This window comes from Phasianus colchicus, chromosome 5 (genome assembly GCF_987193195.1).
Source record: "Phasianus colchicus chromosome 5, bPhaCol1.hap1.1, whole genome shotgun sequence".
NCBI classification, from domain to species: Eukaryota; Metazoa; Chordata; class Aves; order Galliformes; family Phasianidae; genus Phasianus; species Phasianus colchicus.
Genome location: NC_143440.1, coordinates 15725470 through 15749134, shown reverse-complemented (window position 1 = coordinate 15749134; position 23665 = coordinate 15725470). Strand labels below are relative to the sequence as shown.

General features: G+C 42.3%; 1 protein-coding gene across 1 annotated transcript in view; it reads left to right on the top strand.

The window, feature by feature from the left end:
* Positions 1-22865, top strand: part of LOC116243037 (uncharacterized) — a gene marked incomplete at its 5' end in the record, with an annotated part of 51512 nt that extends 28647 nt beyond the window's left edge. The window contains 21 exons of the mRNA XM_090141995.1: positions 766-917; positions 1349-1487; positions 1572-1685; positions 2225-2404; positions 3493-3732; positions 4435-4591; positions 4861-4989; positions 5339-5465; positions 6417-6460; positions 6549-6737; positions 7817-16360; positions 16789-16923; positions 17133-17467; positions 17765-17981; positions 18980-19023; positions 19432-19551; positions 19666-19761; positions 20260-20382; positions 20729-20774; positions 21181-21292; positions 21509-22865. Coding sequence (XP_089998121.1) covers positions 766-917; positions 1349-1487; positions 1572-1685; positions 2225-2404; positions 3493-3732; positions 4435-4591; positions 4861-4989; positions 5339-5465; positions 6417-6460; positions 6549-6737; positions 7817-16360; positions 16789-16923; positions 17133-17467; positions 17765-17981; positions 18980-19023; positions 19432-19551; positions 19666-19761; positions 20260-20382; positions 20729-20774; positions 21181-21292; positions 21509-21722 — 11457 coding nt within the window. The remainder of the gene's footprint in view (positions 1-765; positions 918-1348; positions 1488-1571; positions 1686-2224; positions 2405-3492; positions 3733-4434; positions 4592-4860; positions 4990-5338; positions 5466-6416; positions 6461-6548; positions 6738-7816; positions 16361-16788; positions 16924-17132; positions 17468-17764; positions 17982-18979; positions 19024-19431; positions 19552-19665; positions 19762-20259; positions 20383-20728; positions 20775-21180; positions 21293-21508) is intronic.
* Between the last annotated feature and the right edge of the window lie 800 nt (positions 22866-23665).

Genomic DNA, 23665 nt, shown 5'->3' with positions numbered 1-23665 from the left:
TTTTGTAACTGTTTCATCTGACTAAATGAAAAACGTGATGGCTTTCTGACTTTCAGCAAAGGATTTGAGTGAAAATTCATCGCACAAAAATGGATCAAGTATAAGAGCATAAACCTGTGTGTATATAATATGAAGTATTTCTTTTTATGTCTTACACAGTGTTGTAACAGTTCAAGTCTTTCGAAGTAAGAGTAGTTAGTAGTGAAAATATTTAGAGCTTTGCCACATATTTTACTTCCTTAAGAGAAAATTACTTGCTGTAGGCTGGCTAGGAGCAATCATTTCTTTCCATATGATAGTGCAGTTATGAATTTCTTGCACATCTAATCATGTCTCTCCATCTAAGTGCATGATAGCCATGTGTAATTTCATGAATAGGTACCATAAGAGATGCATCTGTTTTCAATGCAACTCACTCAAACTAAATTTACTTACTTTCTTTTTAAAGTCTATTCAATCACAAGTCACCCATCACAAAGCACGGGGCTTGTTCAGCTAACACAGAGCAAGTCTTAAGATCCAGTATAGTTCAAATTTGACAGACTTGAACAAATGCATTTAGGATTAGAATGCATCTAATGTTTAGCAGCTTTACATGCTAATAACTTCGTCTTTGTTCTAGAGGCCTATAAGTACTTCAGAGTCTTCTCTTATTTAAGCTGGGCAGAAATAGAACATATAAAGACATTTTAAGTTGATCTAATCTTCATTTTTCTAGTGTGATTATTTTATTCTGAAATTGTATCTTCCTCTTGACCTTTCCAGTATAGCACACAGTGTGTATCTGGCTGTGTGTGCCCATCTGGGCTTGTGTTAGATGGGAAAGGTGGTTGTATTCCTGAAGAGGAATGTCCATGTATTCACAATGGAGCCATGTATCAACCTGGGGAAAAGATCAATGCTGACTGTAATACCTGGTAAGTATTTTCTGGAAAGTTGCATTCCTGGTTCCATCATTTGCCTTTAAAAAGATCTTAAGCTGTACAGTAGTGAGCAGAGATTTAGACTGTGCATTTCATCAATTGATGGGTCTTTTAAATTTTGACTCAGAAAGATGAGCAAGTTTAATTTTGTTGCAGGCAGACAGCTGAGGCACAAACTGGGAGAAAACCTTTGGGGGGATGGTGTCCATTACATTTTATCCTTTTTTGCAGTTCATGCATTTGGAATAGCAGAACAGAACTTTGCTTTAATACTTCACATGGGAAATGTAAAAGACTGTTTTAACTTCAGAATCAATATAACATTTACTAACAATGAGATGCCAAACAAATGCTGAGTTTTTGGGATATGTCTGCATAAGACAGTGAGTTACTTTATTACTAAAAGATTTAATTCTCATTCCTAGTGTGTGCAAGGATAGGATGTGGGAATGCACCAAAAAACAATGCCTGGGTACGTGCGCTGTTTACGGAGATGGACATTATACCACCTTTGATGACCAAAGGTTCAGCTTCAATGGAAACTGTGAATACACACTAGTCCAGGTACTGTTATTTAACAAAACTACACTGTAATATAATCTTGATCTTATCTGCAACAATAATATGTTTTTTAATTTTATTACTCAGAACCACTGTGGGAAGAGTGACACAGTGAATGGGACCTTCCAGGTTATCAGTGAAAATATTCCCTGTGGCAGCACTGGGACAACTTGCTCAAAATCTATCAAAGTTTTCTTAGAGGTATGTAGGTATTGCATTACAGACCAGGGTTTTTTTGTTCAGTATCTGTGTAAAGCTTGGGGGAAGTCAGGATATCCATTGCCACAAGGAAGTTTGGAGAAAATATTTTAAAAAGCAAACCAACTTGTAAATTAAGCTTAAGCCAGAATCAGGTGAAGTATTTGGTACAGCTTCCCAGCTTTCCGCCTATTCCAGCCCTACAAAGCCGTCTTACACTTAACCTTGGACAAACTACAGCTCTAGAGGAAAATTGCCTGTAGCAAAAATTTGGCTGATCACATCAGAAGATTCTCTTGCTCTGTGCACAGTAGTTCCTCCATGACTACCATGACATCATTTTTTAATCTACAATCTGCTCCATTTAAAATACATTTTTACCACAATTCCATGAACCTGAGATTTGAACTAAACTGCATTCGGATTATGTATTTTCATTAAACAAACTGGTTTTACTACTCTTAAAAGTGGAGAAAAAAGTGTTTAATAGCACAGCTGTAGCTATTAGATTCATTTCTAATCACTTTTTCCTCCTGTTTCAGCACTATGAACTGATACTCAGTGAGGAGCGCGTCAGTGTGATAAAGAGAGGACAAAGTGGTGAAGTACCATTCACAGTCCGTTATATAGGTATGTACACAGTGATTGATACCACCAGTGGACTGATCCTCATGTGGGACAAGAAAACCAGCATCTTCATCAAGCTGAGCCCTGAATTTAAGGTGCGGAACTAGTAGTTTAAGTCTAGATTAGGACTGGGTGTTAATTTTTTATCTGACTAAAACAATATCCCAAACAGGTGATTTCTCTAACATTCCTGTAGGATGTCATATGTTGTTTTCTGTTCCTCTGGTACCTTAGGAAGACATGTAAACGTGCTGCTGCTCTTTAGAGTGCTCAAGGCAGTGTTCAGTTTCTATTTGGCCTGACAGAACTTGAGTTGGTAGACTGCTACTATGGACTGGACTTGTTAAAATTACTCTGTGAATCTTGGTAAAGCTTATCAGGCTTTACTAAGATTACATAGCTACATGTGTAGAAATCAATTCAGGAGTCCTGATCTTGAAAAATCATCCATTGTTTCCAGTACACATTCACACAAATCCAAATTATTGTACTCCAAGAATAAGGAAGTAAAATACTAAGTGAAATGTTATGTATTTTTCAAGTATATATATGAGCAAGTGATAAAGAAAGTATGGACAGAGTATGATCCTTGGATCCACAGAGAAAGCTTAGTGTCTGTTACAGCCTGTCACCATTTCACATATCGAAATTTGGAATGAGGTATTTCTGGAAATGCAAGGAAAATGTCATTTATTTTTCCATCTGTCAGCGGTCATCACAGTAGATTCAATGAGTAGGTTACACGGGTGTACTGGCAGTACTTACAACAGCTTTATAAGACTGTCTTTTGTATGAACATCTATTATATTAAAACAAAGTATAAATGAAAACCATTGTAGCATTGTCAACTAGCTGAGTCCTCGTTTCCCTTGTTAAATGTTAAGAGGATGTACCTCAAAGTTGATACACCCTCGAAAATGATAAAGTGATCAAGAGAGTTGTACTGTTCAGATTTAAAAGAAGGAAAGTCAGTAGCTGTTTGTAGCCTTGGTGGTCATGTTCTGTTGCTGAGGAAAGAGATGGCTGCTTTTCCAGAATATCTAAACCTAAAATATATCTTCAGTGGGAATCTTCAGGAAAGTTAGAACAGAATGGCACTCTAAGAGCTGAATTTCATGTATTCTTTCAGTTTTAGATCTTTGTTTTCTCACATCCATCATTATTTTTTTTTTTCCTTTTGCAGGGTCAGATCTGTGGCCTCTGTGGAAATTATGATGGCAATGGCATCAATGACTTCACTACAAGGAGTCTGTCTGTAGTGGAGAATGTCCTGGAGTTCGGAAATAGCTGGAAAGTATCCTCCACATGTCCTGATGCTAACTTTGTAAAGGACCCATGCTCTACCAACCCTTATCGAAAGTCCTGGTCAGAGAAGCAGTGTAGCATCATCAACAGCAATGTCTTTGCTGCCTGTCACTCACAGGTATCACCAGGGCAGGAGTTCACTCTGTGAAGACTAGGCCTGAGTGTTACTGAATCTAAAATGAAGTCTATCTTCATGCACTTTGCCATATATGTTTAATTCATTAGGCAGCATGTTTCACTTTGAATTATGTAACTTCAGTCTAAATCTTGCTCAGTCAAACAGATCTATACCCCCTACCTGTAAGAAATAGTAGGCTATATAGATCATAGAAAATGATACTAACTTATTGGGAAAGAACAGTAATTTCAGAATTACTATATATTTTCATATGGTGTAACTTGGATAAAATATACCATGTAATGAACACAAATTCAATGAAATAACATTTTGGGGTAGTAATGAGGCAGCATTAACTGCCAGTAAATACCAACAATGCAGGATAATTTTGTGCTGCTCCTATTACCTTAGTTCTTTCCACTACTAGAGATCTTCAGATTATGGCTGCCTAGTATGGCTTGGGAACATGAAACTAATCTTTCACTGGGACACAAGTCTAGATATCTAAAACTATGTCAATATGTGATTTGCATGTATTATCTGGCATTACGTCTGGTGTCTAACAGTGTATATAAACATAACGAAAGAAATAACTAATATAGGCCTTCCTTCTGAGATCCTAATTTTAAGAAAATTAGTCTAGGGAAGTTGAGAAAACTTAGAAGGCAGAATGTATAATGTAATATTTATTTTTTATGACAGGTTGAACCAGCAAGATATTATCAAGCATGTGTGACAGATGCTTGTGCCTGTGACTCTGGAGGAGACTGTGATTGTTTTTGTACAGCAGTAGCTGCCTATGCTCAAGCATGTAATGAAGTTGGTGTCTGTATAGCCTGGAGAACCCCTTCAATTTGTCGTGAGTTTTATTTTTTATACACTTCTTCTGAAAGTGTAGTAAAATATACAGAAATTCCTTGTTGATATCTTTGAATATTCTGTGTACCTCATGTACATGCATTATAATTGCACTGTGTACTTTTCACAGGGTTTTGATGGTCACACATTTCACCTATTCATTCAGTTTTCAAGGCTGTTCAAGGCAGCATGGTAGGAATCTGAGCAGACATGGCTCAAAAGAGTTTTGGGTTTTTTTCTGAACATGTTCAAATTTATGTTTCTCTTTAGCACTGTTCTGTGATTACTATAATCAACAAGGAGAATGTGAATGGCACTATAAGCCTTGTGGAGCCTCCTGTATGAAGACCTGTAAGAACCCAAGTGGGAAATGCCTCCATAACTTGCCAGGTTTAGAAGGTAAAAAGAGCTTGCAAGTACCCTTAAATGGATAAATTTGCTTATAATCTTTTGAATAGTCTTTAATGGAACCTGTTTTCTCCACCAGCTGCTTTCTCATCATTTAATTCTCTTCATCATTGCATCAGCATGAATGGAGATAAAGCACACATAAAAACATCTATGGCTAAGTCCTCTGCTAACATTACTACTCTACATTACTTCCTACAGTTACTGGAAAAAAATCAGTAGTAAAAATTATTGCTATTAAAAACACAACCTGCAAACACACCTTGCATAAACAAAACTTTTCCTGATTTTCTCTGTTCACGCTTTTTCAACCTTGTATATGCCCTTTTCCTTGCTTCAGGCTGCTACCCCAACTGCCCACCAGACAAGCCATATTTTCATGAGGATCAGATGAAATGTGTCAGTCTCTGTGACTGTTATGATAATGAAGATGGAAAGATATATATGCGGGATAAATGTCAGTTATGGTAAGGCTTAACACACCAGTCTAATCGTGTACAAGGAAAACTGACTAAACCAACAATGGGAAATTGCATGTTCCTGTTTCATGACACAGTGATTTTTATGCTGCCTGACCTTTCCACTCAATACCAGCTTTCTTACTATTTAGTACTATTAGGGTCTATTACACTTTTTGTTCTGTTGAATTTGATCATAATTATTTTGTAAATCCTCAGCACAATGATACAACGAAAACAGTAAGTACTTTGAGACTAAGCTTCCTCTATTTTCTATTGCTATGGCGGGAAAAAATATCATTCCAGAAGTATATATATCTACTAAGGGGTCTACTTTCAAGGATTTTATTACATTCTTGGAGTATGCTTGTAGTACTTAGACTCTCCCTTCTTAACATGTTTCTTTTTTTTTTAGTATAAAAACAAGTGCAAGGAAAATTATACATAGCTTTCCTAAAGACTTGCACTTGTAACTTTGCATAATCTTTAGTTTTGCTTTATGTATAAGCTTGGGTTTAATGTAAAGAAAGGCTTAGGAAAACCATGGCCAAAAAAAACAAAAACAAAAACAAAAAAAGATCAACATAAACTGGGTGCTCAAGGAGTAAACACATGAATTGATGTTAACAGAATGAAAGGGGTAAGGGGTGGATCTTCCATGATGCAGTCAGTTCTGGCAATGATCCACACTACAGGAAAGAAAAAATTAAGTTCTGCTTTTATTGAGGCTGTATGTTGATAGCTCTGCAGTGCAAAAAGGGCCTTAGTAATGTGGAACGAGCAATTATTATTCAGCTGGAATTGAGGCAACATGCCCATCTGAATGCTATTATATAAATCAACTAAGTTGTCATTCACAATTATCTATTTCTCTTTCTTGATGCTAGAAGCTGGCAGAAAGATGATAGCAGTACAATTAGCTTATAATAAAATAAGTTTATTTTATACTTTTTATTTTAGCGAGTGCACATCAGAAGGTTTACAGTGCAAGTTTGATGATAAAGGTAAGACAGCCAAGAAGCACTGTTAAAAAAATTAGATACAGGATACTATCTTTTCATAGGTGACCGACAATAATCTTATCAATTACAGCATGTAACTGCGTATATGAAAACAACACCTATAAATATAATGAACTCATCTACAACACCACAGATGGAAGTGGATGGTGTTTCCGTGCAACATGTGATGTCAACGGAACAATAAACAGAAATATATTTGAATGTGGAATCACAACCCCAAGTACCGTGTTTACATTTTCTACCAGTCAACCTACAACAGGTATGCATGAATACTTTTCAAAATAACTGAAAAATCTCTAAAAGGGATTGAAAATTGCCTGAAGGGGATGAGCCATTAGCACATACTTTTATTTGAAACTCTTGACTTCTGAAGCAACCAACTCAATTGGCAACTTCAGATGCTTAAAAATAAATAAATAAATGAATAAACGTAGAAAATACAGCATTCTCACAAAGTCAGTCTCCACTATTTTACTGAGTTGTTTTTTTTTTTTTCCCCCAGTGGAAAAATGATGAAACTTGTCTTTGCTCTTTTCAGAATCTCACTTCCCTGCAAATAAAAAACAGCAATTCTAGACCAACACAAAAGACAATTACTGACATTTTAAAAACTACTGACCACATTAGCATAAACAGAAGATAAAATAATTTTGAGGGAATGCTTAAATTATTTTAAACCATTTTTTGGAATCTTTCCAATCTGATCATCTTTAATAGCCTGAACATCTGCATTATTCCAGCAGTGAACTCATACTGACCATGTAATTGAGAGAAATTGAGAAATATTTCTGCACAATTACAGAATACTATAGCAAGAACTGTCCAATCAAATTTAAGTCTTTTATTAAGTGGTTATAACATTAATGCGATGGAATGGGTATATGCTTCATATGCTCATTTTTCATAATGCTAACATACTAAACAGAAATCTCATTAAAATAAGAAATATTAATATGTATTCCATAATATATTATAAAAATAAACTAAATATTACCAATTTTATAATAAATTTAGAAATGAATGCCATAATATAATACTAAAATAATTAGGAAACTCATTACTTTTTAGAAATATTTTAAAACTAGTGTAGTTATGTAGCTACGCAATAGTAAGTGGATAGTGGTAATGAGAATAAAAATGAGAAAAGGAGTATAGAGATGAGATGAAAATCTATATTAAAAGTGAAAATCAAGCCATTCAAAGCAAATTCATTAAAATACTATATTAACGTACAAATATTATGTATAGCAATAAATGCATGGAAGTTGAATAATTTTTTTAATGACATTTTCCTTAGTAGAAGAAAACAAAACTTATATTTCTTCCTTTGAAATACAGAAATGGCAACCACAACACCAGCAAAAAGTGTATGCGTGAAGTATGTATGTGAGTGGTCAGAATGGTATGATGGGACAGAGCTTGAAAATGAAGAAGAAACATTTCAAAATGTCACAGGAAAAGGAAAAAGCACTTGTAATAACATGAGCAGCATTGAATGCAGAGTACAGGAACAGTCAAATAAGACAATAAACTATCTTAACCAAAAGATACAGTGCAATAAAACCACTGAATTAAAATGCAATAACGAAGACCAAGAAGATAAGAAATGCTACAATTACCAAATCAGACTATTATGCTGTAATTATGTATCATGTTCAGAAATAACAACAACACCACCAAGACAAACACAACAAACTACATCCACACCTACCGAAACAACAACAGTTCCAATACAGACAAAGATTAAACCAACAACGACACATATAGGAACCAAACCACAAGAAAAAGAAATAACGACAATATCAACACCTACCAGCAGTGCCAGTACCACTAAGACGTCAGTCCATCCAACAGAAAGTACAACCACCATCGCATCAACAACTGCAGGGACCACAACACCTACAACCAGTGCCAGCACGACCAAAACCACACCCCCATCAACAGAAGAAACGACCACCATTTCTTCCACAAGTGCAGGGACCACCGTACCTAGCAGCAGTGCCAGCACCACCAAGACCTCACCCCCTCCAACAAAAGGTACGACCACCATTTCTTCCACAACTGCAGGGACCTCTGTACCCACTAGTAGTGGTAGCACCACGATAACGTCAACCCCTCCAACAAAAAGTACGACCACCATTGCATCCACAAGTGCCAGCACCACCAAGACCACTCCTCCTGGAGCAGGGACCACGACAACCATTGTCACCACCACACCCTCGGTGCCCAGCTCCCCCACCAGTCCTGTCACCACCTTGTCCTCAACTAGCGCCATTCCAGCAACTTCACCCACTGAACAAACCCAGCCAACAGCAAAACCCACTACTGTCTCTTCTGTTCCTACATCTTCTGAGACCACCACCACAAGCACCACGGGATTCACCAGGACCACCAGCCCTCTGCCAACAGGTCCAACCACAATCACATCTGGAAGTACAACCAAGACTGTTCCCCTTCCACCAGAAAGTATGACTACCACGTCATCCACAAGTGCAGGGACCACCGTACCTAGCAGCAGTGCCAGCACCACCAAGACCTCACCCCCTCCAACAAAAGGTACGACCACCATTTCTTCCACAAGTGCAGGGACCACCGTACCTACAAGCAGTGCCAGCACCACGACAACGTCACCTCCTCCAACAAAAAGTACGACCACCATTTCTTCCACAAGTGCAGGGACCACCACACCTACCTCCAGTGCCAGCACCACCAAGACCTCTCCTCTTACAACAGGGAGCACAACCACCATCACCACCTCACCCACCACTGCTATCACCACCACTCACCCCCCACTCAGCTGCCAGCCACGCTGTGCCTGGACGCAGTGGTTTGATGTGGATTTCCCAAGCTCTGGTAGCCAGGATGGAGACTTTGAGACCTATGCAAATATCCGTGCCGCTGGTTATGACCTGTGCTCCCAGCCACAGGACATCAGGTGCCGTGCTGAAAACTACCCTGACAGGAGCCTGGAGAGCTTGGACCAGAAACTGAACTGCAGCCTCGATGTTGGGCTTGAGTGCAGAAACAAGGATCAGAACAGCAAGTACCCCATGTGCTTCAACTACCAGGTCAGTGTGCTGTGCTGTGACCGCCAACACTGCTCGACAACATTACCAACTCCAGGCACCACGACAAGCACCTCAACTGGAACCACATCTTCTGAGACCACCACGCAAAGCACCACCAGAGTCACAAAAACCACCAGTCCTCTGCCAACAGGCCCAACCACAATCACACCTGGAAGTACAACCAAGACTGTTCCCCTTCCACCAGAAAGTATGACTACCACGTCATCCACAAGTGCAGGGACCACCGTACCTAGCAGCAGTGCCAGCACCACCAAGACCACTCCTCCTGGAGCAGGGACCACGACCACCATTGTCACCACCACACCCTCAGTGCCCAGCTCCCCCACCAGTCCTGTCACCACCTTGTCCTCAACTAGCGCCATTCCAGCAACTTCACCCACTGAACAAACCCAGCCAACAGCAAAACCCACTACTGTCTCTCCTGTTCCCACATCTTCTGAGACCACCACCACAAGCACCACGGGATTCACCAGGACCACCAGCCCTCTGCCAACAGGTCCAACCACAATCACACCTGGAAGTACAACCAAGACTGTTCCCCTTCCACCAGAAAGTATGACTACCACGTCATCCACAAGTGCAGGGACCACCGTACCTAGCAGCAGTGCCAGCACCACCAAGACCACTCCTCTTACAACAGGGAGCACAACCACCATCACCACTCTCCCCCCACGCAGCTGCCAGCCACGCTGTACCTGGACGCAGTGGTTTGATGTGGATTCCCCAAGCTCTGATAGCCAGGATGGAGACTTTGAGACCTATGCAAATATCCATGCCGCTGGTTATGACCTGTGCTCCCAGCCACAGGACATCAGGTGCCGTGCTGAAAACTACCCTGACAGGAGCCTGGAGAGCTTGGACCAGAAACTGAACTGCAGCCTCGATGTTGGGCTTGAGTGCAGAAACAAGGATCAGAACAGCAAGTACCCCATGTGCTTCAACTACCAGGTCAGTGTGCTGTGCTGTGACCGCCAACACTGCTCGACAACATTACCAACTCCAGGCACCACGACAAGCACCTCAACTGGAACCACATCTTCTGAGACCACCACGCAAAGCACCACCAGAGTCACAAAAACCACCAGTCCTCTGCCAACAGGCCCAACCACAATCACACCTGGAAGTACAACCAAGACTGTTCCCCTTCCACCAGAAAGTATGACTACCACGTCATCCACAAGTGCAGGGACCACCGTACCTAGCAGCAGTGCCAGCACCACCAAGACCTCACCCCCTCCAACAAAAGGTACGACCACCATTTCTTCCACAAGTGCAGGGACCACCGTACCTACAAGCAGTGCCAGCACCACGACAACGTCACCTCCTCCAACAAAAAGTACGACCACCATTTCTTCCACAAGTGCAGGGACCACCACACCTACCTCCAGTGCCAGCACCACCAAGACCTCTCCTCTTACAACAGGGAGCACAACCACCATCACCACCTCACCCACCACTGCTATCACCACCACTCACCCCCCACTCAGCTGCCAGCCACGCTGTACCTGGACGCAGTGGTTTGATGTGGATTCCCCAAGCTCTGATAGCCAGGATGGAGACTTTGAGACCTATGCAAATATCCGTGCTGCTGGTTATGACCTGTGCTCCCAGCCACAGGACATCAGGTGCCGTGCTGAAAACTACCCTGACAGGATCCTGGAGAGCTTGGACCAGAAACTGAACTGCAGCCTCGATGTTGGGCTTGAGTGCAGAAACAAGGATCAGAACAGCAAGTACCCCATGTGCTTCAACTACCAGGTCAGTGTGCTGTGCTGTGACCGCCAACACTGCTCGACAACATTACCAACTCCAGGCACCACGACAAGCACCTCAACTGGAACCACATCTTCTGAGACCACCACGCAAAGCACCACCAGAGTCACAAAAACCACAAGTGCTCTGCCAACAGGCCCAACCACAATCACACCTGGAAGTACAACCAAGACTGTTCCCCTTCCACCAGAAAGTATGACTACCACGTCATCCACAAGTGCAGGGACCACCGTACCTAGCAGCAGTGCCAGCACCACCAAGACCACTCCTCCTGGAGCAGGGACCACGACCACCATTGTCACCACCACACCCTCAGTGCCCAGCTCCCCCACCAGTCCTGTCACCACCTTGTCCTCAACTAGCACCATTCCAGCAACTTCACCCACTGAACAAACCCAGCCAACAGCAAAACCCACTACTGTCTCTCCTGTTCCCAAATCTTCTGAGACCACCACCACAAGCACCACGGGATTCACCAGGACCACCAGCCCTCTGCCAACAGGTCCAACCACAATCACATCTGGAAGTACAACCAAGACTGTTCCCCTTCCACCAGAAAGTATGACTACCACGTCATCCACAAGTGCAGGGACCACCGTACCTAGCAGCAGTGCCAGCACCACCAAGACCACTCCTCTTACAACAGGGAGCACAACCACCATCACCACTCTCCCCCCACGCAGCTGCCAGCCACGCTGTGCCTGGACGCAGTGGTTTGATGTGGATTCCCCAAGCTCTGATAGCCAGGATGGAGACTTTGAGACCTATGCAAATATCCGTGCCGCTGGTTATGACCTGTGCTCCCAGCCACAGGACATCAGGTGCCGTGCTGAAAACTACCCTGACAGGAGCCTGGAGAGCTTGGACCAGAAACTGAACTGCAGCCTCGATGTTGGGCTTGAGTGCAGAAACAAGGATCAGAACAGCAAGTACCCCATGTGCTTCAACTACCAGGTCAGTGTGCTGTGCTGTGACCGCCAACACTGCTCGACAACATTACCAACTCCAGGCACCATGACAAGCACTTCAACTGGAACCACATCTTCTGAGACCACCACGCAAAGCACCACCAGAGTCACAAAAACCACCAGTCCTCTGCCAACAGGCCCAACCACAATCACACCTGGAAGTACAACCAAGACTGTTCCCCTTCCACCAGAAAGTATGACTACCACGTCATCCACAAGTGCAGGGACCACCGTACCTAGCAGCAGTGCCAGCACCACCAAGACCTCACCCCCTCCAACAAAAGGTACGACCACCATTTCTTCCACAAGTGCAGGGACCTCTGTACCCACTAGTAGTGGTAGCACCACGACAACGTCACCTCCTCCAACAAAAAGTACGACCACCATTTCTTCCACAAGTGCAGGGACCACCACACCTACCTCCAGTGCCAGCACCACCAAGACCTCTCCTCTTACAACAGGGAGCACAACCACCATCACCACCTCACCCACCACTGCTATCACCACCACTCACCCCCCACTCAGCTGCCAGCCACGCTGTGCCTGGACGCAGTGGTTTGATGTGGATTTCCCAAGCTCTGGTAGCCAGGATGGAGACTTTGAGACCTATGCAAATATCCGTGCCGCTGGTTATGACCTGTGCTCCCAGCCACAGGACATCAGGTGCCGTGCTGAAAACTACCCTGACAGGAGCCTGGAGAGCTTGGACCAGAAACTGAACTGCAGCCTCGATGTTGGGCTTGAGTGCAGAAACAAGGATCAGAACAGCAAGTACCCCATGTGCTTCAACTACCAGGTCAGTGTGCTGTGCTGTGACCGCCAACACTGCTCGACAACATTACCAACTCCAGGCACCACGACAAGCACCTCAACTGGAACCACATCTTCTGAGACCACCACGCAAAGCACCACCAGAGTCACAAAAACCACCAGTCCTCTGCCAACAGGCCCAACCACAATCACACCTGGAAGTACAACCAAGACTGTTCCCCTTCCACCAGAAAGTATGACTACCACGTCATCCACAAGTGCAGGGACCACCGTACCTAGCAGCAGTGCCAGCACCACCAAGACCTCACCCCCTCCAACAAAAGGTACGACCACCATTTCTTCCACAAGTGCAGGGACCTCTGTACCCACTAGTAGTGGTAGCACCACGATAACGTCAACCCCTCCAACAAAAAGTACGACCACCATTGCATCCACAAGTGCCAGCACCACCAAGACCACTCCTCCTGGAGCAGGGACCACGACAACCATTGTCACCACCACACCCTCGGTGCCCAGCTCCCCCACCAGTCCTGTCACCACCTTGTCCTCAACTAGCGCCATTCCAGCAACTTCACCCACTGAACAAACCCAGCCAACAGCAAAACCCACTACTGTCTCTTCTGTTCCTACATCTTCTGAGACCACCACCACAAGCACCACGGGATTCACCAGGACCACCAGCCCTCTGCCAACAGGTCCAACCACAATCACATCTGGAAGTACAACCAAGACTGTTCCCCTTCCACCAGAAAGTATGACTACCACGTCATCCACAAGTGCAGGGACCACCGTACCTAGCAGCAGTGCCAGCACCACCAAGACCTCACCCCCTCCAACAAAAGGTACGACCACCATTTCTTCCTCAAGTGCAGGGACCACCGTACCTACAAGCAGTGCCAGCACCACGACAACGTCACCTCCTCCAACAAAAAGTACGACCACCATTTCTTCCACAAGTGCAGGGACCACCACACCTACCTCCAGTGCCAGCACCACCAAGACCTCTCCTCTTACAACAGGGAGCACAACCACCATCACCACCTCACCCACCACTGCTATCACCACCACTCACCCCCCACTCAGCTGCCAGCCACGCTGTGCCTGGACGCAGTGGTTTGATGTGGATTTCCCAAGCTCTGGTAGCCAGGATGGAGACTTTGAGACCTATGCAAATATCCGTGCCGCTGGTTATGACCTGTGCTCCCAGCCACAGGACATCAGGTGCCGTGCTGAAAACTACCCTGACAGGAGCCTGGAGAGCTTGGACCAGAAACTGAACTGCAGCCTCGATGTTGGGCTTGAGTGCAGAAACAAGGATCAGAACAGCAAGTACCCCATGTGCTTCAACTACCAGGTCAGTGTGCTGTGCTGTGACCGCCAACACTGCTCGACAACATTACCAACTCCAGGCACCACGACAAGCACCTCAACTGGAACCACATCTTCTGAGACCACCACGCAAAGCACCACCAGAGTCACAAAAACCACCAGTCCTCTGCCAACAGGCCCAACCACAATCACACCTGGAAGTACAACCAAGACTGTTCCCCTTCCACCAGAAAGTATGACTACCACGTCATCCACAAGTGCAGGGACCACCGTACCTAGCAGCAGTGCCAGCACCACCAAGACCTCACCCCCTCCAACAAAAGGTACGACCACCATTTCTTCCACAAGTGCAGGGACCACCGTACCTACAAGCAGTGCCAGCACCACGACAACGTCACCTCCTCCAACAAAAAGTACGACCACCATTTCTTCCACAAGTGCAGGGACCACCACACCTACCTCCAGTGCCAGCACCACCAAGACCTCTCCTCTTACAACAGGGAGCACAACCACCATCACCACCTCACCCACCACTGCTATCACCACCACTCTCCCCCCACGCAGCTGCCAGCCACGCTGTACCTGGACGCAGTGGTTTGATGTGGATTCCCCAAGCTCTGATAGCCAGGATGGAGACTTTGAGACCTATGCAAATATCCGTGCTGCTGGTTATGACCTGTGCTCCCAGCCACAGGACATCAGGTGCCGTGCTGAAAACTACCCTGACAGGAGCCTGGAGAGCTTGGACCAGAAACTGAACTGCAGCCTCGATGTTGGGCTTGAGTGCAGAAACAAGGATCAGAACAGCAAGTACCCCATGTGCTTCAACTACCAGGTCAGTGTGCTGTGCTGTGACCGCCAACACTGCTCGACAACATTACCAACTCCAGGCACCACGACAAGCACCTCAACTGGAACCACATCTTCTGAGACCACCACGCAAAGCACCACCAGAGTCACAAAAACCACCAGTCCTCTGCCAACAGGCCCAACCACAATCACACCTGGAAGTACAACCAAGACTGTTCCCCTTCCACCAGAAAGTATGACTACCACGTCATCCACAAGTGCAGGGACCACCGTACCTAGCAGCAGTGCCAGCACCACCAAGACCTCACCTCCTCCAACAAAAGGTACGACCACCATTTCTTCCACAACTGCAGGGACCTCTGTACCCACTAGTAGTGGTAGCACCACGACAACGTCACCTCCTCCAACAAAAAGTACGACCACCATTGCATCCACAAGTGCCAGGACCACCGTACCTAGCAGCAGTGCCAGCACCACCAAGACCACTCCTCCTGGAGCAGGGACCACGACCACCATTGTCACCACCACACCCTCGGTGCCCAGCTCCCCCACCAGTCCTGTCACCACCTTGTCCTCAACTAGCGCCATTCCAGCAACTTCACCCACTGAACAAACCCAGCCAACAGCAAAACCCACTACTGTCTCTCCTGTTCCCACATCTTCTGAGACCACCACCACAAGCACCACGGGATTCACCAGGACCACCAGCCCTCTGCCAACAGGTCCAACCACAATCACATCTGGAAGTACTATAAGGTCTGTTCCCCCTCCTACTAGAGTTACGACCACCATGTCATCCACAGGTGTACAGAGCACTATACCTAGCAGTACCGGTACCACTGTGACCGCTCCTGTGCCAGAAAGCACAGCCACCACCATCCTCACACCTGCACAGACCACCGCAGCTACCAGCAGCTCTGCCACTCCCAAGATTTCTCCTATTCTGACAGGACATCCAACCACCATCGCAACCAGTCCTAACAACAGTGCCAGCACTACCAAAACATCACCCTCTGGGACAGAATTCACTATCCGTACATCTACCAGGTCACCACCCAGCTCTTCAACTATAGTCACTCCTACTGCAGTCTCCACTATAGTAACACAGACTATAGCACAGTCCCCTACTTCAAGTCATTCTGGTAGGTGAAAGCTGTTTTTGCTGTTAGTTTGTTAGAATATCATTGCTACAATTTTTTTCTGTGACTTCTACTATTACATGTGCTTCTTTTAACAGAAAAAAATCTTCTTTTATCAGCCACTGTGCTTATCCTACGTCTTCTAGCAGATTCCATGGTTTCATATTTATTACCATAAAGGTGACATTGGTGACTCTGAAATATAAATATATTAATGGTAGAAGTACTAATATTTGCAAAATGCCAAATGTTACTTGGCACAGAGCAGTAAGATTTGCATAATCTCTATTTTCTACAGTAAGTGGGTTAAATACTCGAATGCAACCAAACATTGGTTTGGTTTGACCAGATTCTGATCAGACTCCTATAATATGTTACAATTAGGAGAACCAAATGCTGTGCTTTGAACTGAACTGTTTTGTTCTCAACAGCTGGTACTTCACAGCCAAGCCTCACTACAAGCACTTCTGCAGTCTCCAGTTCTTCCCCCACCACACCTTCCACAACAGAAGCAAGTGGAACAACTCCCTGTTTTTGCCACGTGCTTGGTGGTTTGTTTTCTCCCGGTAAGCTTCTTGCTTAATGGTTATAATCATTTTCATAAGCAGTGTTATCCCGTAATAATGTATTAAATTAAAGATAATCCATCAAAATCATCTTAAATAGAATAATTGCTTTAACAGAGTAATATAATTCATGTTTTCACAATATTTTGTGTTGTTTGGGTTTTTTCTTCGTATTTTCATTGGTCTTTTCTTTCATTTTTTCTCTACAGGTGAAGTTGTATACAACAGAACAGATAAGGCTGGATGTAATTTTTATGCGCTTTGCAGCAACGAATGTGAAATTGCTCCATTTCAGGGGCCATGTCCCACAACAACTCCTTTAACTTCAGCGTTCTCAGAGACTACAACACAAGCCTCCTCATCCACAGCAACATCCCTCACAACTTTACTAGAAAGAAACTGTACTGATGTCAGTCCTCCACGAAAGGTGATTCCCTTCATTATTTTAATGTATTACCATTGCAAAAACAGCCCAACTTCTATTCTCTATCTTCAATTCAAATCAACTTGCATGTATTTCAATAACAAAGTTGGTCATGGAAGAATATCCTGATAAAACATAATTCAAACCTTGCACCATCAGGCTTTTAATGCATCTAGAGATAGAAAAGTCCATTAATACCATAGAAGAGACTTTTTAAGAATATTCATAAAAATAAGTGAACTAGGTATGAAAATGTTACAATGTTTTTTTTTTTTTTTCTTTTCTACACAGAAGACAGTTATTTTATTGTTCTCAGCTTGCTTGCTCTTAAGGTTGGAAATCATATGGTACCAAAACTTTAATCTGGAATCCTTACTAAGCATGAGAGTCTAAGCCAAGTTGGCCAAGAATAACTAGAGTGAAAGGGCACATCAGAATAAATCATTTTTGTATTTTCAGCCTGGAGAAAATTGGACAAGTGAGTGCCGGGAGTGTGTCTGTGATCCACACACTGGTATGGCGCAATGTTGGCCGCTCCTATGCCAAACATCTCAGGAAGTAGTTTGTGACATAGGATTTATTGCCTTACCAGTAGTACCAGTAGAAGATCCATGCTGTCCTGTACTTGAATGCCGTAAGTACTAAAAATACCAACGTATGCAGCAGCTACACTGCGGGAAGTTACCTTTGTGCTTCTGTTAATATCTAAGCAGATCCTACATCCATCATGGTAACAGCAAAACCTTCTTTAAATTGCTCTCACTTATTGAATACACATCAATTTCTAGCTAAATATGCAATACGAATTCAGCTAAAAACAAAACATTATTCTCAATATCTGCTCAGAGAACAGGATAGTTCAAGTACTTCAAGTTCATTAACATTAGTGTAACTACAGCTAAAAAAAGATGCATAAACATAACAGTGAGCCAGCAGAAATCTTCAGAGTTCACTAGAAAAGCAGGTAATATGTAAATCATAATTAGAAACTGAATTGCTGATGTACAAAAAATAATAATTACTCTTATGATATTGTAGAACATTAATACAATCTATAATCTATTGGTCATGTATGTTTATTTATATACTTACTTTTTTTAAATAAAAGAATCAAAAAGAAAACTAGCTACAAAGCAAGCGTGAAAGAGAAAAATCAAAAACCAAGGAACTACGAAATCTGAAGTAATGCTGTGAAAGCCACAAATGGAATCTGGCATGTTATCAAACTGTATTACTTCAGTAAAAAATACCACTTTTCCACTTGATCTCACATCCAAGTTCCATTCTGAGAGGTCATAAGGTATCAGTATACAAAGGCATCTTTGAAGGCTTCTGGTCTTTAAGAATACAAACAGAATAGAACTCATTTAATTTGAAATGAACCAATATGGAAAGGGCAAGAAAGGGATTTTTTTTGTGTTTAGCTCAAGTTTGGTGCCATTTCTACTCAACTCTTATAGCCAATTAAGAGATACATTCTTTAACATCCAGCTATACTGGTTTGTGCACATAGAGAACTTGAATTCAAATTTTCCGTAATCTCTATGCTATTAACAAATGTTGATAACATCTTAACCTCTTATGTATTTTCACAGTTTGAGTTCGCTGATTTTCATTTTGGTTGTTTTTCAGGGCAACGTTCAAACACCTGTGAGATTAATGGTAAAATACATGAGGTGAGCATGGCATACTTACAGTGGCATTTTACTAGAAATTAAATGTACACCCTTTCTACTACAAAAGCCCTTTGGAAAATTCTTTACCCAATCCATGTCAGTTTATAACCCTAACCTCTGTTCCTCAAGAAGCTTAAAACAATAGTGCATCATTTTTAGCGATGTACTTTCTAAAAAAAAGCTTTCTTCTATTTGTGGAATTCTTTTTTTTTTTTTTTTTTCCAAAGAAGCTGATGTATTGTTAAAGCTCAAATGTTGTTTGAAATAACCCTATGAACCTTCAAAAATAAAGCCAAATTTTTTGCTCAATTGCACTTCAGAAAAGTATGCAGCACGTCTTTCACCTTCACCTGTGTGTTATAGAGACACTTCACAAACAGATGTTATTTTTTCTTTCCCATTTTCCAGAGCGGAACATCTGTAATACATTCATGTAAAAATTGTACCTGCACTTCTGAGAAAGATCTATTTACTGGGAAAAACATTGTGAAGTGTGAAGCACTTAAATGTGAAACATCTTGTCCACTGGTGAGTTGAGATTCAATGGGATGCCCTATCAGCCTTCAAACAGTAGTATTGTAGTAAGACCAGTACCGTCCATCATCAACTCAACATACTTTCTCTTTCATCTCTTGCGAGTAGGGTTACGAATATAAGATTGAGGATGGAGAGTGCTGTGGGAAGTGTAAAGAAATATCTTGCAGAATTCATCTAAATAACGAGACTGTTGTGCTCGAAGTAAGTAATCTCTTCCTTCTCTCACCAGACAGTATATCCCTTCCCAGTCAGAATTTATTTAACACTGAAAATACTCTGAAAACAACACTAATACAAACTAAAAACGTAAGTCTCTGACCTAAAGACTTACTTGGAAATTCCTAAATACCTCAATGGAAAAAGACTCTCCAGGCAGCCTGTTCCAGTGCTCTGCTGCTCTCACAGTAAATTCTTCCTTGTGTTTGTATGGAACTTCCTGCATCCACTTTGTGCCCAGTGCCCCCTGTTCTATTGCTGCACGCCCCTGGAAAGAATGTGGCCCCAAGATCTATGATATGAACTTTCAGGACAGCCATAATTTGCAAAATTAGGCTTCTCCCATTTGCCACATGAAAGAACTCCAAATTCATCTAAAAATCTTTGAGGTGTGAGAATTTAACTCAAACATTTTTGAAGTAATCATACAGTATCTGATTACAATGGAAAAAAAACATATTTTTTCTTCTCTTAAAATCTTAGGTTGGTAAGACTCTGCCACTTGATCTCTGCAGCCACTACAAGTGTGAAAAAATTGAAGATCAATATGTTGCAGTTCAAACTAAAAGAATATGTCCCGAGTACGGTCCACTGGAGTGCGATCCCGTAAGTTTTCATCACTTCAGCTTTTACTTAATTGCAATGTAGAAGAACAAGGGGGCAAGAAAGTAAGGAAGAACGCAACAAGTTATCTTCATTGAAGTTGCAGAAATGTTTTAAGGATGGAAATTATGTTGCTGTAACAGCAGTATCAAAGAGAAGCTAGTATTTTTAACAAGCTTAAAATGATTAAAGATTTATATAGTGATGAATCAGCCTGCAAGACATCCATGGTTTCATTCAGTGTTCATCACAGAGAAGCCTTCTGCTGAGTGTTAGCGATGCTAACTTGTTAACACACTCAGTATTGTCATCTATGTTATAATACATATCCTTCTCTATTTCTGCAAAGGATGAAGCAGAGACTACTCCTGATGGCTGCTGCAAGATATGTAAACGTAAGTAATACCAAGCTAGTGTTTTCCTCTTACAGGTAATTATATTGAACTTCTATCTGTATTTGAGTGGAAAGAAAGATTCTTCACTGACCTAGCTTTCACTTTTCAGCAACCTTTTCTATACTATTGCTTCAAAAAGAAAAAGTGAATTTCCTGGACGGTGAATACCACAAATCAAACCCCCCAACACTCAATCCTCAGCTTATATCTTCCAAACGCACTGTACAGCCAAGATCAAAAAATCACTTGAAATCTCCAGCTGCAGTATACACTAGCATCTACTGCTGCCTACTGTACATAGTCTCAGTAATGAGACATCATGCACTTCAAAATTGTTTTAGTGTTCAGTTCTAAACTAAAGATTTGAAGCATGTTCATCTTTTTTTTTTTTCTTTTTCTTTTAAAGCTACTAACTGCAAAGCTTACAGCACAAAAACTGTAATCCAACACGAAGACTGTGAATCTTCCGAAGCTGTTGAGTTGACATATTGTGAAGGGACTTGTCCTGGCTCCTCCATGTAAGTTGAGACTCTCTTCAGCTTTGTTTCTAGTGAATTTATATTAATCAGTCATAGAACAACAGCAAAATTAATGTATGTATGAGTCTCATGAATAAAATCAGACTCGGATGAAGCAAGAAGAGTTTCACTCTTCTTGTATTAAAATCATATTCACACAATGCCCCTATCTGTTGATGCTTAATGAGAAAGTCTTCTTTTTCTGGCGGAATGCAGGTATTCTCTTAAAGCAAACCAGATGCAACATGACTGTACTTGCTGCCAAGAGCTCAGCAGCCACAGAAGAGATGTGATCCTGAATTGCCAAAACGGAACAAGCATAAATTATAGCTATGTCTATGTGGAACAATGCCAGTGTATAAATGCATGCAACCCACAAACTCTTGAAGCAGATGATTACCAATCAAAAATCAGCCAAAGATGGACATGATCATTGCAAAAACAACAAAAATAGGTCCTAGGAAAGCTGGAACCGTATCTTCCTCAAAATAACCTGTGCTCCTTCTTTAACTGATGTTTGTTTGTTATTACCTTTTCTTTTTTCTTACTTATAAAAGCCAAAGAACCCTTAAGTATAATATTTTATTTAAGTGATACAATTTTCAAGGTAAAAAAGAAGTAACCATGTAAAATATCTTTCTGTACATTATGCAAATACGTCAATATGTGCCAGTACAATCACAAAACCAACATTTTGGGAAAAGTTTTAATGGCTCTAAAAACAAAACCAGAAAACATTGTAGCTACATTGCACTCAACTCTTATAACTAGAGAAAGTTTTATTGCATAGCATTTTTATGGATATAATGCTCTTAAAAGACATCACTCAGTGACGGGGAAGAGACTGTTTTCCTGTTCATCTTGTCTCTTATGTGATCAATAAAACTTTCAGCATTTTTCAGTTTCGGTGACTGATCTTGTTTTCACTATCTAAATAATGGGAGGTTCAATGACAAAGAGGTGGGTTTTTTTCCTTAAAAAAATAAAATGAATTTGGAGGGTTAACTGGCAATTTGTCTAGTGAAATCCAGAAGACAAATGTAAAACAAGATAGAAAATTTTATTCAGTGTTGCTTTACATCCAAGACTAAAACAAAGAAAGCAGCCCTTCTGAAGCTATATATAAATGAAAGGTCCGATCAGTTGAAGAATACTTACGGTGAAGTCATTTAAGTAAATCCAAGCAACTCTCCTGTCCATAATTTGTAACAATATTTGCAAATAAGTTCAGGATATGGTTTCTGAACTATTGCCCTTGTTTCTTACGTTATCTAGAAGTTTTTGAATGGATTTACTCTAGAGAGAAATTCGGTTCCATTTCCCCACAGCAGTTCATTGTATTTACCTGAACTGCTCAGAGCAGGTATAAAATAAAACCTGAAATCTGATGTGAAGGCTTAGTTGAAAAACTAGGGAGTCATTGATAATTACACATTTTATATGTGCTTATTTAGAAATGAATCCCTGAATGGTATCAGTAGAACCTCTCTGTTGCCCTGCACAGACATGACCTGATAACATACTGGGATTAACCAGTAAGAAGCTTCATGTTTTACTGTTGAATTCCACATCACGGCTACAGTTTGCCAGGCCAGCCATAGGTCTGCAGATAGGATTGCTAGCTAAGGCAGTGGTGCACACAGCACCTCCTGCACCATCTCTGATCTGTTGAATCACATTCTTGCCATGGGAAACAAAGGCTGAATCAAGACAGGCTGTGCACCAGCAGTTCCATAAATTCATCACTCTGACCCGAACCCCAGGTATTGCTACAATTAGTCAGCCTGTCAGCCCTAAAGAGTACCCAGTGTATGAAGCACTCAGCCAGCTTCAGTGCAACTTCCACATTTCTGGCTTCCAAAGCATTTAGCACTTTGGGCAGAGCACCACAGAACAGAGAGAGTTTTGATCTAGCACTGTACTTGGCAAGCAGTCAGCACTCCCAGCTGCATGAGGGCTCACTGTGTAAGAGGCACTCACATTCACCAGCTGTTTGAGGCCTGGCATTACAATGCTGAGATAGCAATATTAACCTGAGCTAAGCAAACTGATGCCTGCAGAGCTGATAGGTCACAGAGCAGGCTAAAAAAACCAGCAACACTAACAAAATCTAAAATGCTTTCAACATTGCCTTTGAGTTTGTACTGAAGCCAGTGAGATGTGTGCACTTCCTCATTCCTTCCCAACTCCCTAATCCCTGGACTCTTGAGCATTTAGTGCTATGCTCACTAACTACAAACAGTCCTTAACTTTTCCTGGGCTGGATCTCCTGAACTAATTTTAGTGCCATATTAACACATTAGTAGTATGTTCCAGCTCAAGCCTTAAGCTGCCCTCTACCGGTCGTTTTCTTCTCTAAAGACGACTGACACA